We start from the raw sequence: 15,504 nt of genomic DNA on the forward strand, positions 1-15,504 counted from the left end.
TATTACCTTTGAGGATACCTCAGTATGTCCAACATATATACTGATCTCTAAATACCGTTCTGTAATGAACTAATCTTACTGATATTAGTTACCTGTACAAATAGTCCACAGACTCTCACAATCCACGAGGTTCACAAGTGTTATTACTTTCTATTCAGTACAGCTTATATGTGACTTGGATCCGCTATACCCTAGAGATCCATTTAGGTTCACATATAACATATATTCATTTTAACCTCTTGAACCACAATTTGTGACATATAGGTACTATATCACCCTAGTGTGAGCAACTGTTTTTAAGTTGCACATCCCTTAATTTTAATACTCCTATTTTTATGTGTTCCAAATAAAAGTTATGTTTTATTTAGGCCTGAGACCTTGTGATTCCTTTTGTTGATCATTTCTAAGCTTGAATATTATTTAAATCCTATGCCTATAATGAGTGCTACAAGTGTATTCTAGAATGGGACTCTTTCCATTTTTCTTTTGTATCTAATCATTTATTTAATACACAGCACCACCGACCCCAGTTGTAATTTAGCATACAAGCTATTTAATACCAAGAGGGTACAGTCATAGTGAATTACATCACACGGTAGTGCCATTGATACCCCTTTTTCTCTATCAAAGCTTGTGTAACAAAATAGATAATGCAGAAATCTGACCCTTCAGAATACTTGCAAATATTTTGAGAAAGAAGGTTGTCAGGAGCACCAGAAAGTGAGTAAAAATTAAACTTTATTTAAACAAAGGGTTATAGTTACCCCAGGGTAAGAGACAAAATAGATATGAATTGAAAAACAGTGACAAAAAAAAAAGGCTTCAGAATACTGACTGACAAACTCTTCTCCAGACCTTCCTAGAGAAAAGACAAAATCCTAGGAATCTTGACTCTACTCCAAGAGTAGCCCTTGGATTCACTCCAAAGAAGGTATTAACACCATACCTTATAGTAAATCTTTCTAGTAACAGGCTTGCGAGCCTGAATCATGGTCTCACTGACTGACTCGTAAAACCATGCTTAGACAGAACTAAGAGGCCCATTTATCAAGCTCCGGATGGAGCTTGATGGCCCATGTTTCTGGCTAGTCTGAAGCAGTGGTCTAAAGACCGCTGCTCCATAACGCTGTCCGCCTGCTCTGAGCAGGCGGACAGAGATCTCCGGAATTTAACCCGATCATACTCGATTGACACCCCCCTGCTGGCGGTCAATTGGAGCTGCTGGTGCAATGCTGAATATGGAGAGTGTATTGCTCTCCGCATTCAGCGAGGTCTGGCAGACCTGATCCGCACTGTCGGATCAGGTCCGACAAACCTTTGATAAATATCCCCATAAGCGTTCAAACTCCAAGCAGTCAGCTTCAGAGAAATGAGATTTGGATGGAGAAATGAACCCTGAGTTAGAAGGTCCTTCCTCAGAGGCAACATCCAAGGAAGAAAATATGACATCTTCACTAGAGCTGCATACCAGATCCTGCGAGACCATGCAGGAGGAATTAGAAATACTGATGCTCTCTCCTATTTGATACGAGCAAAGATTTGTGGAAGGAGAGCAAACTGAAGAAACAGGTATGCTAGACTGAAATCCCAAGAATGAAAAATACCCAAGGAACCGCCAGAACATCTATCAAGGCAGCCTGCGGATCTCATGACCCTGACATGTACTTTGGAAACTTGGTGTTCTGCCGTCTGATCCAACTCCAGCACCCCCCATATGAGGGTTAACCTAGAGAACACCTCTGGGATGAGTGCCCACTCCCTGGGATAAAATGTCTGTCTGCTCAAGAAGTCAGCTTCCCAGTGGTCCACTCCCTGAGTTCCTCCCTTTGATTGATGTAAGCCACTGAGGTGATATTGTCTGACTGGAACCTGATAAACCAGGCTAAAGACAACTGAGGCCAGGCCATCAGAGTATAGGAAAGCGCTCTCAACTCTAAAATGTTTATGTGGAGAACAGACTCCTTCCATAATCCTTGCGCCGTTGACGATTCCCAGACTGCTCCCAGCCCAACAGGCTGGCGTCCGTGATCTGTATTACCCAGATAGATACCGGAAGCAAGTGTCACGAGACAGATGCTCCAGAGAAACCACCATGGTAGAGAGTCTCAAGTTGACAGATCAAGATCTATCCTCTGAGACTGCATGATCCCCATTCCACTGTCTGAGCATGCATAACAGCAAAAACTCACAGTCGGAATCGATCACAGGGAAAGCGACCATCAGACCAATTACCTCCAAACATTGAGCCACTGATACCGAACAGTGGACTGTAGAGAGAGGCAAGAGGAAAAAAACAATCTAGATTTTCTGACCTCTATTAGAAATATTTTCATAGATAGGGAAACTATTATGGTCCCCAAGAAAACCACCCTTGCAGATGGAACAAGGGAACTCATTTCCAGATTCACTTCCCAACCGTGGCAGCGAAGAAAAGACAACAAGATCTCAGTCTGAAAGTTTGCTTGTTGAAAAGATGGTACCTGAACCAAAGGTCATCCAGGACGGAGCCACAGCAATTCTGAAAGAGTTTTCAAGGCAAATCTCAGGAACTAAAAAAAACACGTCCTTCAGGTCTAAGTTCATCGAAAACTGACCCTCTTGACCAAAGGAAGAATGGAACCAAAGGATTCCATTTAGAAGGACGGTATCCTGAGAAAACTTGTTGAGACACTTTAGGTCTAAATGGGGGGGGGAAATCCCCTTCTTTCCGGGAACCAGGTTTGAATATAATCCTTACAGGAACTATCAGTCCCAGGAAGAAAAGTCCCAAACGCAATTCAAAATTGCCTCTTTTTTATCTGGTCCGCAGATAAACTGAGGGTTGGAACCTACTTGTAGAAGGAAAAATTTTGAATTCTATTTAGCAACCCAGAGATACTATGTCTGCAACCTATCTGGGACATCTTGTATCCATGCTTAAAGAAAAACAGAGAAATTACCCCCCCCCCCCCCTTGGTCCAATCCCGGATCAGGGGCAAATTCTACATGCTGATTTAGACTCAGCTGAAGGTTTTTACTCTAACATCCTTCAGGTCTTGTGGTAGAAAGGACCCTTTTCCACCTGTATATCAGAAATACTTCTGCCAGACCAGGACCAAAACAAGGTCTTACCCTGGTAAGGAAGCGCCAGATGCTTGGACTTAGAGGAAAAATCCACAGTGAAGCCGGATATCTTGGCTCCCAGCTTACTAATTTACATGGTAGCATAAGAAATAAAACAATTGACTAGCTTAAGAGCCTTATTCTGTCCTGGATCTCCTCCAAAGGAGTCTCTACCAAAATTGAATCAGACAAGGCGTCAGACCAAACGATGCCGCACTCGACACAGTGGCAATACCAAATAAGCCTTCAAATGATCCTCAAAAAGAACAGTTATCCTCTAAATGGATCGAAGTTCTCTTAGCCAGAGTGGAAATTACCCTCTACTTTAGGCACCATGCAACATAATATTTAATGGAGACAGCAACAGGAAACATCTTTTCTAAAGACAGGAGACGGGGGAAAGAAATCCCTGACTTCTCCCATTCCTGTGAAAAAATCTCCTTGCACGGTCTAAAACATGAAAAACTTCCACAGAGGAATCCTAGTATATATTAAGTTTACTAGATGTCCTAGGGTTGACAACGACAGGAGTATCGGAGTCGTCCAGAGTAGCTAAAACCTCCTTTAACAATACACAAAAGTGTTCAAGCTTAAACCTGAAGGTTACTACTTCAGCATCAGATGAAGGAATTATACAGTCCTAAACTGAGATTTCACCCTCAGAAGCTACCGGCATATCCTCATCAGACTTATGAGGAAGACTATTGGAATAGCAAAAGGCGGAGCAGAAACCTTACTATCCAAATCTCTAAATTTCCTCTTGCGTTTCCTTTTAGCATAGGAAAAATCAGATAATTCCGCAGATTCTGCAGACAAATAAACTCCTCCAGGAGATTGAGAGGAACCGCAGGGCACTGCATGTGACGCCATTGAGGCTTGGGACGTTTAAGGAGGAAGCAGTGGCATTGCCTGAACAGCATCAACCTGAGAGACATAGGGTTTAGCTGCAAAAACCTATCTCTACATGAGAAAGTTGTAGCTAAGCAAGCAGCACAGAATTGCATATAGACAACAATTTTTGCTTCAGTGCATACATAACATCACACATAGAAGTTCTTAATTGTAAATGAGAAAGAAAGAACTTTTATTTAAACATAGAAATTTATAAATATGTATATGTGATGTACTTGGTACTTTAACACTGATAGGGTTTCTAGATAAAAACTTCAGAAGTTAGATAGATCGAAAAGATCCTCTTGCATTTGCATAATGTCACTTTAAAAATGCATAGGGAACACAGCAGATCTCCTGCCGATAAGAGCTGAATTAAAAACATTAGAGGTGACGCCACCACTTAACAGTGGATAAAATACTGCAGAGATCTGATCATTTTAGACACTTGACAAGGGAAAGGCGATTTCGTCTCCATCATGTGTTTCTGCCTCATTGGCTTCCTCAAAGAAAACCCACTTAGAAACGAGAAGGATCTGTCCCGAGTATGAAGGATGAACCGCTAGGCAGATTAAATATTATGCAGTTCCAACAAATACCATAAGCACAAAGAGTACTATAACTATTAGTTTGTTAGCTGAACCTGCAAGAATAAAGGGATATACTTCAAGGCCAATAGAAATAAAAATCAATGGTCTCCAGTCACACTCCAAGTGCCTGCTCTCTGCCTGTCAGTATCCTTAGAAAAGATACATATGTCCCATATAGTGCTGAAGCTCACCTTATGAAGTGCACAGTCTCCCATTCCCAGAAGACAAAAGGCACTTATCTGCAGTCTGGCCATCCGGCAGGAGGACAGCTTACACGGTATGAGAGGACGACACTCCTCACAGAGACCTGTAGAAAGAACAGAGTAAACCTACCCTGGCTTTCTATACCATGGGCAGCAAAATATTAGGAAAATGCAGCAAGGTCCACCTTACAAGTTCCTAACTGCTTTAAAGCCACCACTTCCCTACTGAAGAGATTAACGGTACGGGTAGACCCAAAAATCTTGCTTGAAGCAAAGGAAATATAATTTTCTTCAGACACCAAAACTTTACCTCCTCCATGCACCAAAGCAAAGAGAATGACTGGGGTTAATGAGAAAGGAAGTGATATTTTAAACTGTGGTACTCTTTGCCTCCTACTGCTGGCCAGAAGTGATATTCCCAACAGTAAATGATGACATTGAAGGAGGCGTGGCCGGGGGTGGTCGCACGATAGAGGGGGGAGAGATAGATAGGGAAGAGAGATAGAGAGATACAGATGGGGGAGAGATAGATAGGGAAGAGAGATAGAGAGATACAGATGGGGGAGAGATAGAGAGGGGGGAGAGAGAGAGAGGAGGGGAGAGAGAGAGGGGGGAGAGAGAGAGAGAGGAGGGGGGAGAGAGAGAGAGGGGGGGGAGAGAGAGGGGGGAGAGAGAGGGGGGGGAGAGAGAGAGGGGGGAGAAAGAGGGGGGAGAGAGAGAGAGGGGGGAGAGAGGGGGGAGAGAGGGGGAGAGAGAGGGGAGAGAGAGAGAGGGCGGAGAGAGAGGGCAGAGATAGAGAGGGGGGAGAGAGAGCGCAAAAGAGAGGGGGGAGAGAGAGCACAAAAGAGAGGGGGAGAGAGAGAGCAAAAGAGGGGGAAGAGAGAGCGCAAAAGAGGGGGGAGAGAGAGAGCGTAAAAGAGGGGGGAGAGAGAGCGCAAAAGAGAGGGGGAGAGAGCGCAAAAGAGAGGGGGAGAGCGCACAAAAGAGAGGGATGGAGAGACAGCGCAAAAGAGAGGGGGAGAGAGAGCGCAAAAGAGAGGGGGGAGAGAGAGCGCAAAAGAGAGGGGGGGGGAGAGAAAGCAAAAGAGAGGGGGGGAAAGAGTGCAAAAGAGAGGGGGGAGAGAGAGCGCAAATGAGAGGGGGGAGAGAGAGCGCAAAAGAGAGGGGGAGATAGAGAGCGCAAAAAAGAGGGGAGAGATAAAGACCACAAAAGAGAGGGGGAGAGAGAGCGCAAAAGAGAGGAGAGAGAGATAGGGGGAGAGAGCGCAAAAGAGATGGGGGAGAGAGAGCGCAAAAGAGAGGGGAGAGAGCGCAGAAGAGATGGGAAGAGAGTGCAAAAGAGAGGGAAGAGAGAGCGCAAAAGAGAGGGGGAGAGAGCGCAAAAGAGAGGGGGGGAGAGAGAGAGCGCAAAAGAGAGGGGGAGAGAGAGAGAGCAAAAAAGAGGGGGAGAGAGACAGCGCAAAAGAGAGGGAAGAGAGAGCACAAAAGAGAGGGGGAGAGAGCGCAAAAGATAGGGGGGGAGAGAGAGAGCACAAAAGAGAGGGGGAAGAGAGAGAGCTAAAAAGAGAGGGGGAGAGAGAGAGCGCAAAAGAGAGGGGGGAGAGAGAAAGCTCAAAAGAGAGGGGGGAGAGAGGAAAAGAGAGGGGGGAGAGAGAGAGAGCAAAAGAGAGGGGGGAGAGAGAAAGCTCAAAAGAGAGGGGGATAGAGAGAGGAAAAGAGAGGGGGGAGAGAGAGAGCAAAAGAGAGGGGGAGGGAGAGAGTGCAAGGGGTGGGACGGCTGTACTGCAAAAAATGGCCCGGGCTTTAGGACTAGTATGTAATATTTCAATAACACAACGTAAGATTAGTAATTTTTCATGTGTACTAACCCCACAACGTGTTAAACCTAAATCGCAAATCCTGTGTGCTACGCATATTTAGTTTAATTTTGACTTTACTGTGCTGTTATGTTAAAAGAGGCATCAAAAGTCAAGTGTCTGTGATAAGCAGATAATGCAAAAATAAGTAAGCTCGTATATATAGTGCATCTGACATTCCATACATCATTACATGATAATCCTTTTACCTTTACAATTGAGCTGTGAAAAGCCCAGACGTACTGCAGGTGAGCGTTGAGAAGGGCTAAACTGCAGGGCACGTAGGAATCTTCCTTCTCGTGGTCTCTGCATCTGCACAGTGAGAATCAGTAAAATGTACATGTAACTATTACGTGTGGTGTATCAAGCTTTATTCTTTCATAAGTCCCTGTGTGCCCATACAAACCAACAGAAACCTATACAGACCCATATAGACCCATACAAACGCATACAAACCCATATAGACCCATACAAACGCATACAAACCCATACATACCTATACAGACCTATACAGGGAGTGCAGAATTATTAGGCAAATGAGTATTTTGACCACATCATCCTCTTTATGCATGTTGTCTTACTCCAAGCTGTATAGGGTCGAAAGCCTACTACCAATTAAGCATATTAGGTGATGTGCATCTCTGTAATGAGAAGGGGTGTGGTCTAATGACATCAACACCCTATATCAGGTGTGCATAATTATTAGGCAACTTCCTTTCCTTTGGCAAAATGGGTCAAAAGAAGGACTTGACAGGCTCAGAAAAGTAAAAAATAGTGAGATATCTTGTAGAGGGATGCAGCACTCTTAAAATTGCAAAGCTTCTGAAGCGTGATCATCGAACAATCAAGCGTTTCATTCAAAATAGTCAACAGGGTCGCAAGAAGCGTGTGGAAAAACCAAGGCGCAAAATAACTGCCCATGAACTGAGAAAAGTCAAGCGTGCAGCTGCCAAGATGCCACTTGCCACCAGTTTGGCCATATTTCAGAGCTGCAACATCACTGAAGTGCCCAAAAGCACAAGGTGTGCAATACTCAGAGACATGGCCAAGGTAAGAAAGGCTGAAAGACGACCACCACTGAACAAGACACACAAGCTGAAACGTCAAGACTGGGCCAAGAAATATCTCAAGACTGATTTTTCTAAGGTTTTATGGACTGATGAAATGAGAGTGAGTCTTTATGGGCCAGATGGATGGGCCGTGGCTGGATTGGTAAAGGGCAGAGAGCTCCAGTCCGACTCAGACGCCAGCAAGGTGGAGGTGGAGTACTGGTTTGGGCTGGTATCATCAAAGATGAGCTTGTGGGGCCTTTTCGGGTTGAGGATGGAGTCAAGCTCAACTCCCAGTCCTACTGCCAGTTTCTGGAAGACACCTTCTTCAAGCAGTGGTACAGGAAGAAGTCTGCATCCTTTAAGAAAAACATGATTTTCATGCAGGACAATGCTCCATCACACGCGTCCAAGTACTCCACAGCGTGGCTGGCAAGAAAGGGTATAAAAGAAGAAAATCTAATGACATGCCCTCCTTGTTCACCTGATCTGTACCCCATTGAGAACCTGTGGTCCATCATCAAATGTGAGATTTACAAGGAGGGAAAACAGTACACCTCTCTGAACAGTGTCTGGGAGGCTGTGGTTGCTGCTGCACGCAATGTTGATGGTGAACAGATCAAAACACTGACAGAATCCATGGATGGCAGGCTTTTGAGTGTCCTTGCAAAGAAAGGTGGCTAATTTGGTCACTGATTTGTTTTTGTTTTGTTTTTGAATGTCAGAAATGTATATTTGTGAATGTTGAGATGTTATATTGGTTTCACTGGTAAAAATAAATAATTGAAATGGGTATATATTTGTTTTTGTTAAGTTGCCTAATAATTATGCACAGTAATAGTCACCTGCACACACAGATATCCCCCTAAAATAGCTATAACTAAAAACAAACTAAAAACTACTTCCAAAACTATTCAGCTTTGATATTAATTAGTTTTTTGGGTTCATTGAGAACATGGATGTTGTTCAATAATAAAATTAATCCTCAAAAATACAACTTGCCTAATAATTCTGCACTCCCTGTATAGACCCTTACAAATTCGTACAGACCCATACAGACTAGGGCTGGGCGATATGGGTAAAAAGGAAAATCGCGATTTTGCGATTTAATTGCATTTTTCTTATAAATGACTATAACACCTTAATTTTATATACATATATATGGTATGCTGCAATACAAATGTATATTATGATCCAAGCCTTTGCTCTTTTTAATGCACAAATCCATTTAAAAATGAATTTGTGTCTGCAGTGATTACTTGAAACTAGGTGCATCTCCAGCATTTGATCCCATAAGCTTCTGTGTGACATATCCTCAGACCAATGAAACAGCTAATTTCCATGCCCTGCTTCCACTCATGACATGTCACTGAGACCTCTCCTCACGCTGCCGCTGCCTGTAAATGGTGTGAGCCCCATCGAATGTGGTGCAGCTCCTGTACCCGGCATCAGCTCAAAGTACATCAGGAGAGGTGTCCAGTGATGCAAAAATGCCTCCCACTAACACAATGTTATGACAGCTCGGCGGGTTACTACCACACTCGATTGGGCAAGTTACACTGATGAGGTGGCTCACACTTACAGGCAGCGGCTGCGTGTTGAGAGGTCTCAGTGAGATGTGTGTAAGCAGGATGGAAACAAGTTGCTACCTGGAACGGAGATGTGCCTGTCACATCTGTGAAATGTATTTTCCATTAAGAGGCTGGCCGCCCGCTATCTGCAACCGCTTGCTTATTTAAATGTGTGGTGGTAGCAGTTCATCAATGCAATTGTGAGGTGTTCATCAATGTGAGGGTTTTTTATATATATATATAAAGTATATATATTACCTGTTTTGTTGTGCATTACTAGGTCCCTGCAAAATTCTACTATCGGGAGTCCCAAGAGATCAAGCAGAAACGGGAAACAAATGCTGCTCTCTACTCCCCACACCACCTCCTCCTTTCCTTATAGAAGCCCGCACGCAATGAACAGTTACAGCCAGCCCTCCTGTATGTCGTAGCGGGCAGGGCTAAAAATTGCATAATGATAGAAGAAGAGAAGAAGGCGCCACAATAGTGCTTTATCAAAGAGAGTATGACATTCACACGCAAGATAAATGGACACTTACAGGATCCTAAGCACTTGAGAAGTGCCACAGATGCGGTCTGAACTCTTACAGCTGTTCAGCAGGCTGTCCTTTCGTATGAACTCCAACATAAAAAACACAACGCGTTTCCCGGTCTCCAGACCGTTTCATCAGACACCTGATGAAACGGTCGGGAGACAGGGAAACGCGTTGTGTTTTTTATGTATCAACAATAAACTGCAGTTGATTTTATCTGAGCCATCACAAGCTTTATTTCCTCCACGATCCTGTAAGAACTTGTAACATATTTGCTCTTTTTATAATTGCAACTTTTGATGACCAGCCACCTCTGAAGGGAATAGGGAGTTTGGCGTTGGAGTTCATACGAAAGGACAGCCTGCTGAACAGCTGTAAGAGTTCAGACCGCATCTGTGGCACTTCTCAAGTGCTTAGGATCCTGTAGTGTGCATTTATCTTGCGTGTGAATGTCATACTCTTTTTGATAAAGCACTATTGTGGCGCCTTCTTCTCTTCTTCTATCATTATCTACAGATTCCTGCTTGTTTGTCAAACAACATCTGAAGAAGTTATTGCTGCCATTTTTTCCACATAAATTGGAGACCCAAACGGAGAGATCTCCCACCTTTATCCATCAAGGACCCATTCCATTGATATATTCACTTGGGGGACTTAATTTATGGTTTGATTATCACCTTTTTTGCTTTGCAGATGAAGTTTTTTATTACACTGTATTATTTTTGAATATCATATTCCTTTGTATATGTGTATTTAGTATTTGACACGTTTATAGGTAGTTTTATCCTGTCTTGGTATATTATTACCACCATTTATATACTATATTTCACATAATATTTTCATTATTTATATCTTCACTTATTTTTGGGAAATTAATTTACCTATGTGTTTATAGGCGCCTTTAACATTTATGATAACACTAAAAATTGCATACTCACGTTTTTTAAATCGCGGTGATTAATCACGGTTTGAAATTGCATATGCGATTAATCATGCAGCCCTAATACAGACCCATACAGACTAAGGCCTCTAGTTATCAAGGTCTGTCGGACCTGATCCGACAGTGTGGATCAGGTCCGACAGACCTCGCTGAATACGGCGAGCAATACGCTCGCCGTATTCAGCATTGCACCAGCAGCTCACAAAAGCTGCTGGTGCAACGCCGCCCCCTGCAGACTCGCAGCCAATAGGGTGCCAGCAGTGGGGTGCCAATCAACCCGATCATACTTGATCGGGTTGATTTCTGGCGATGTCTGTCCGCCTGCTCAGAGCAGGCGGACAGGTTATGGAGCAGCAGTCTTTGTGACCGCTGCTTCATAACTGCTGTTTCTGGTGAGCCTGCAGAGTCGCCAGAAACATGGGGCATCAAGCTACATTCGGAACTTGATACATATGCCCCTAAGCCTTAACCCTGTTTTTATTACAAGAGGTTAAACACTAGAAGCTGAAACATGCAGAGCCTTGGTATATTGCAATTCTGTGCTTACCTAGACACTAGAAGGAGCAGCAATGCATTACTGGAAGCTACCCATAGATGACTCTTGTCATTGGCTCACCAGATGTGATCAGCTAGCTCTCAGTAGTGCATTGCTGCTCCTTCAATAAAGGACTCCAAGAGAATAAAGCAAAATATGCTCTATATGAATCATGAAAGACAAATGTTGAGTTGCGTGTGCTTTTAAGAATATTATATCATATTTGCTTTATTTCTCACAACTGGAGGCCCCATGAAGGGGTTACGACCCTCACCAGGCAACCGGGGGTCATTGACTTGTAATAAAATTAATAAATAAAACATTTGTAAAATAAAAACACCTGATGAAGACGCGTCAGTGAAACAAGTTTGGTTCCTGTCCGGCCAAAAACTAATCAAGAATTTGGAGATATTCTAAAGGCCTGATACTTAAAACCTCGCCGATAATGTGAGATATTCTAAAGGCCTGATACTTAAAACCTCGCCGATAATGTGAGATATGCTAAAGGCCTGATACTTAAAACCTCGCCGATAATGTGAGATATTCTAAAGGCCTGATACTTAAAACCTCGCCGATAATGTGAGATATTCTAAAGGCCTGATACTTAAAACCTCGCCGATAATGTGAGATATTCTAAAGGCCTGATACTTAAAACCTCGCCGATAATGTGAGATATTCTAAAGGCCTGATACTTAAAACCTCGCTGATAATGTGAGATATTCTAAAGGCCTGATACTTAAAACCTCGCCGATAATGTGAGATATTCTAAAGGCCTGATACTTAAAACCTCGCCGATAATGTGAGATATTCTAAAGGCCTGATACTTAAAACCTCGCTGATAATGTGAGATATTCTAAAGGCCTAAAACTTAAAACCTCGCCGATAATGTGAGATATTCTAAAGGCATGATACTTAAAACCTTGCCGATAATGTGAGATATTCTAAATGCCTGATACTTAAAACCTCGCTGATAATGTGAGATATTCTAAAGGCCTGATACTTAAAACCTCGCCGATAATGTGAGATATTCTAAAGGCCTGATACTTAAAACCTCGCCGATAATGTGAGATATGCTAAAGGCCTGATACTTAAAACCTCGCCGATAATGTGAGATATTCTAAAGGCCTGATACTTAAAACCTCGCCGATAATGTGAGATATTCTAAAGGCCTGATACTTAAAACCTCGCCGATAATGTGAGATATTCTAAAGGCCTGATACTTAAAACCTCGCCGATAATGTGAGATATTCTAAAGGCCTGATACTTAAAACCTCGCCGATAATGTGAGATATTCTAAAGGCCTGATACTTAAAACCTCGCTGATAATGTGAGATATTCTAAAGGCCTGATACTTAAAACCTCGCCGATAATGTGAGATATTCTAAAGGCCTGATACTTAAAACCTCGCCGATAATGTGAGATATTCTAAAGGCCTGATACTTAAAACCTCGCTGATAATGTGAGATATTCTAAAGGCCTGATACTTAAAACCTCGCCGATAATGTGAGATATTCTAAAGGCATGATACTTAAAACCTTGCAGATAATGTGAGATATTCTAAATGCCTGATACTTAAAACCTCGCTGATAATGTGAGATATTCTAAAGGCCTGATACTTAAAACCTCGCCGATAATGTGAGATATTCTAAAGGCCTGATACTTAAAACCTTGCCGATGATGTGAGATATTCTAAAGGCCTGATACTTAAAACCTCGCTGATAATGTGAGATATTCTAAAGGCCTGATACTTAAAACCTCGCCGATAATGTGAGATATTCTAAAGGCCTGATACTTAAAACCTTGCCGATAATGTGAGATATTCTAAATGCCTGATACTTAAAACCTCGCCGATAATGTGAGATATTCTAAAGGCCTGATACTTAAAACCTCGCCGATAATGTGAGATATTCTAAAGGCATGATACTTAAAACCTCGCCGATAATGTGAGATATTCTAAAGGCCTGATACTTAAAACCTCGCTGATAATGTGAGATATTCTAAAGGCCTGATACTTAAAACCTTGCCGATAATGTGAGATATTCTAAAGGCCTGATACTTAAAACCTCGCCGATAATGTGAGATATTCTAAAGGCCTGATACTTAAAACCTTGCCGATAATGTGAGATATTCTAAAGGCCTGATACTTAAAACCTCGCCGATAATGTGAGATATTCTAAAGGCCTGATACTTAAAACCTTGCCGATAATGTGAGATATTCTAAATGCCTGATACTTAAAACCTCGCCGATAATGTGAGATATTCTAAAGGCCTGATACTTAAAACCTCGCCGATAATGTGAGATATTCTAAAGGCATGATACTTAAAACCTCGCCGATAATGTGAGATATTCTAAAGGCCTGATACTTAAAACCTCGCTGATAATGTGAGATATTCTAAAGGCCTGATACTTAAAACCTCGCTGATAATGTGAGATATTCTAAAGGCCTGATACTTAAAACCTCGCCGATAATGTGAGATATTCTAAAGGCCTGATACTTAAACCTCGCCGATAATGTGAGATATTCTAAAGGCCTGATACTTAAACCTTGCCGATAATGTGAGATATTCTAAAGGCCTAATACTTAAAACCTCGCCGATAATGTGAGATATTCTAAAGGCCTGATACTTAAAACCTCGCCGATAATGTGAGATATTCTAAAGGCCTGATACTTAAAACCTTGCCGATAATGTGAGATATTCTAAAGGCCTGATACTTAAAACCTCGCCGATAATGTGAGATATTCTAAAGGCCTGATACTTAAAACCTCGCAGATAATGTGAGATATTCTAAAGGCCTGATACTTAAAACCTCGCTGATAATGTGAGATATTCTAAAGGCCTGATACTTAAAACCTCGCTGATAATGTGAGATATTCTAAAGGCCTGATACTTAAAACCTCGCTGATAATGTGAGATATTCTATAGGCCTGATACTTAAAACCTCGCTGATAATGTGAGATATTCTAAAGGCCTTATACTTAAAACCTCGCTGATAATGTGAAATATTCTAAAGGCCTTATACTTAAAACCTCGCTGATAATGTGAAATATTCTAAAGGCCTCATACTTAAAACCTCGCCGATAATGTGAGATATTCTAAAAGCCTGATACTTAAACCTCGCCGATAATGTGAGATATTCTAAAGGCCTGATACTTAAAACCTCGCCGATAATGTGAGATATGCTAAAGGCCTGATACTTAAACCTCGCCGATAATGTGAGATATTCTAAAGGCCTGATACTTAAAACCTCGCCGATAATGTGAGATATTCTAAAGGCCTGATACTTAAAACCTCGCCGATAATGTGAGATATTCTAAAGGCCTGATACTTAAAACCTCGGCGATAATGTGAGATATTCTAAAGGCCTGATACTTAAAACCTCGCCGATAATGTGAGATATTCTAAAGGCCTGATACTTAAAACCTTGCCGATAATGTGAGATATTCTAAAGGCCTGATACTTAAAACCTCGCCGATAATGTGAGATATTCTAAATGCCTGATACTTAAAACCTCGCCGATAATGTGAGATATTCTAAAGGCCTGATACTTAAAACATTGCTGATAATGTGAGATATTCTAAAGGCCTGATACTTAAAACCTCGCTGATAATGTGAGATATTCTAAAGGCCTGATACTTAAAACCTCGCCGATAATGTGAGATATTCTAAAGGTCTGATACTTAAAACCTCGCCGATAATGTGAGATATTCTAAAGGCCTGATACTTAAAACCTCGCCGATAATGTGAGATATTCTAAAGGCCTGATACTTAAAACCTCGCCGATAATGTGAGATATTCTAAAGGCCTGAAACTAAAAAACCTTGCCGATAAAGTGAGATATTCTAAAGGCATGATACTTAAAACATCGCTGATAATGTGAGATATTCTAAAGGCCTGATACTTAAAACCTCGCTGATAATGTGAGATATTCTAAAGGCCTGATACTTAAAACCTCGCCGATAATGTGAGATATTCTAAAGGCCTGATACTTAAAACCTTGCCGATAATGTGAGATATTCTAAAGGCCTGAAACTAAAAAACCTCGCCGATAAAGTGAGATATTCTAAAGGCATGATACTTAAAACATCGCTGATAATGTGAGATATTCTAAAGGCCTGATACTTAAAACCTCGCTGATAATGTGAGATATTCTAAAGGCCTGATACTTAAAACCTCGCCGATAATGTGAGATATTCTAAAGGCCTGATACTTAAAACCTCGCCGATAATGTGAG

The 15,504-nt window shown here is 42.0% G+C and overlaps 1 protein-coding gene across 1 annotated transcript in view; it reads right to left on the bottom strand.

Annotated features, from left to right (window-relative positions):
• Positions 1–15,504, bottom strand: part of LOC128652729 (protein sel-1 homolog 3) — a 611,474-nt gene that overhangs the window by 75,001 nt on the left and 520,969 nt on the right. The window contains exon 22 of the mRNA XM_053705661.1: positions 6,852–6,954. Within this exon, the coding sequence (XP_053561636.1) occupies positions 6,852–6,954 (103 nt within the window). The remainder of the gene's footprint in view (positions 1–6,851; positions 6,955–15,504) is intronic.

Source organism: Bombina bombina, chromosome 3 (assembly GCF_027579735.1).
Source record: "Bombina bombina isolate aBomBom1 chromosome 3, aBomBom1.pri, whole genome shotgun sequence".
In the NCBI taxonomy this organism is placed as follows: Eukaryota; Metazoa; Chordata; class Amphibia; order Anura; family Bombinatoridae; genus Bombina; species Bombina bombina.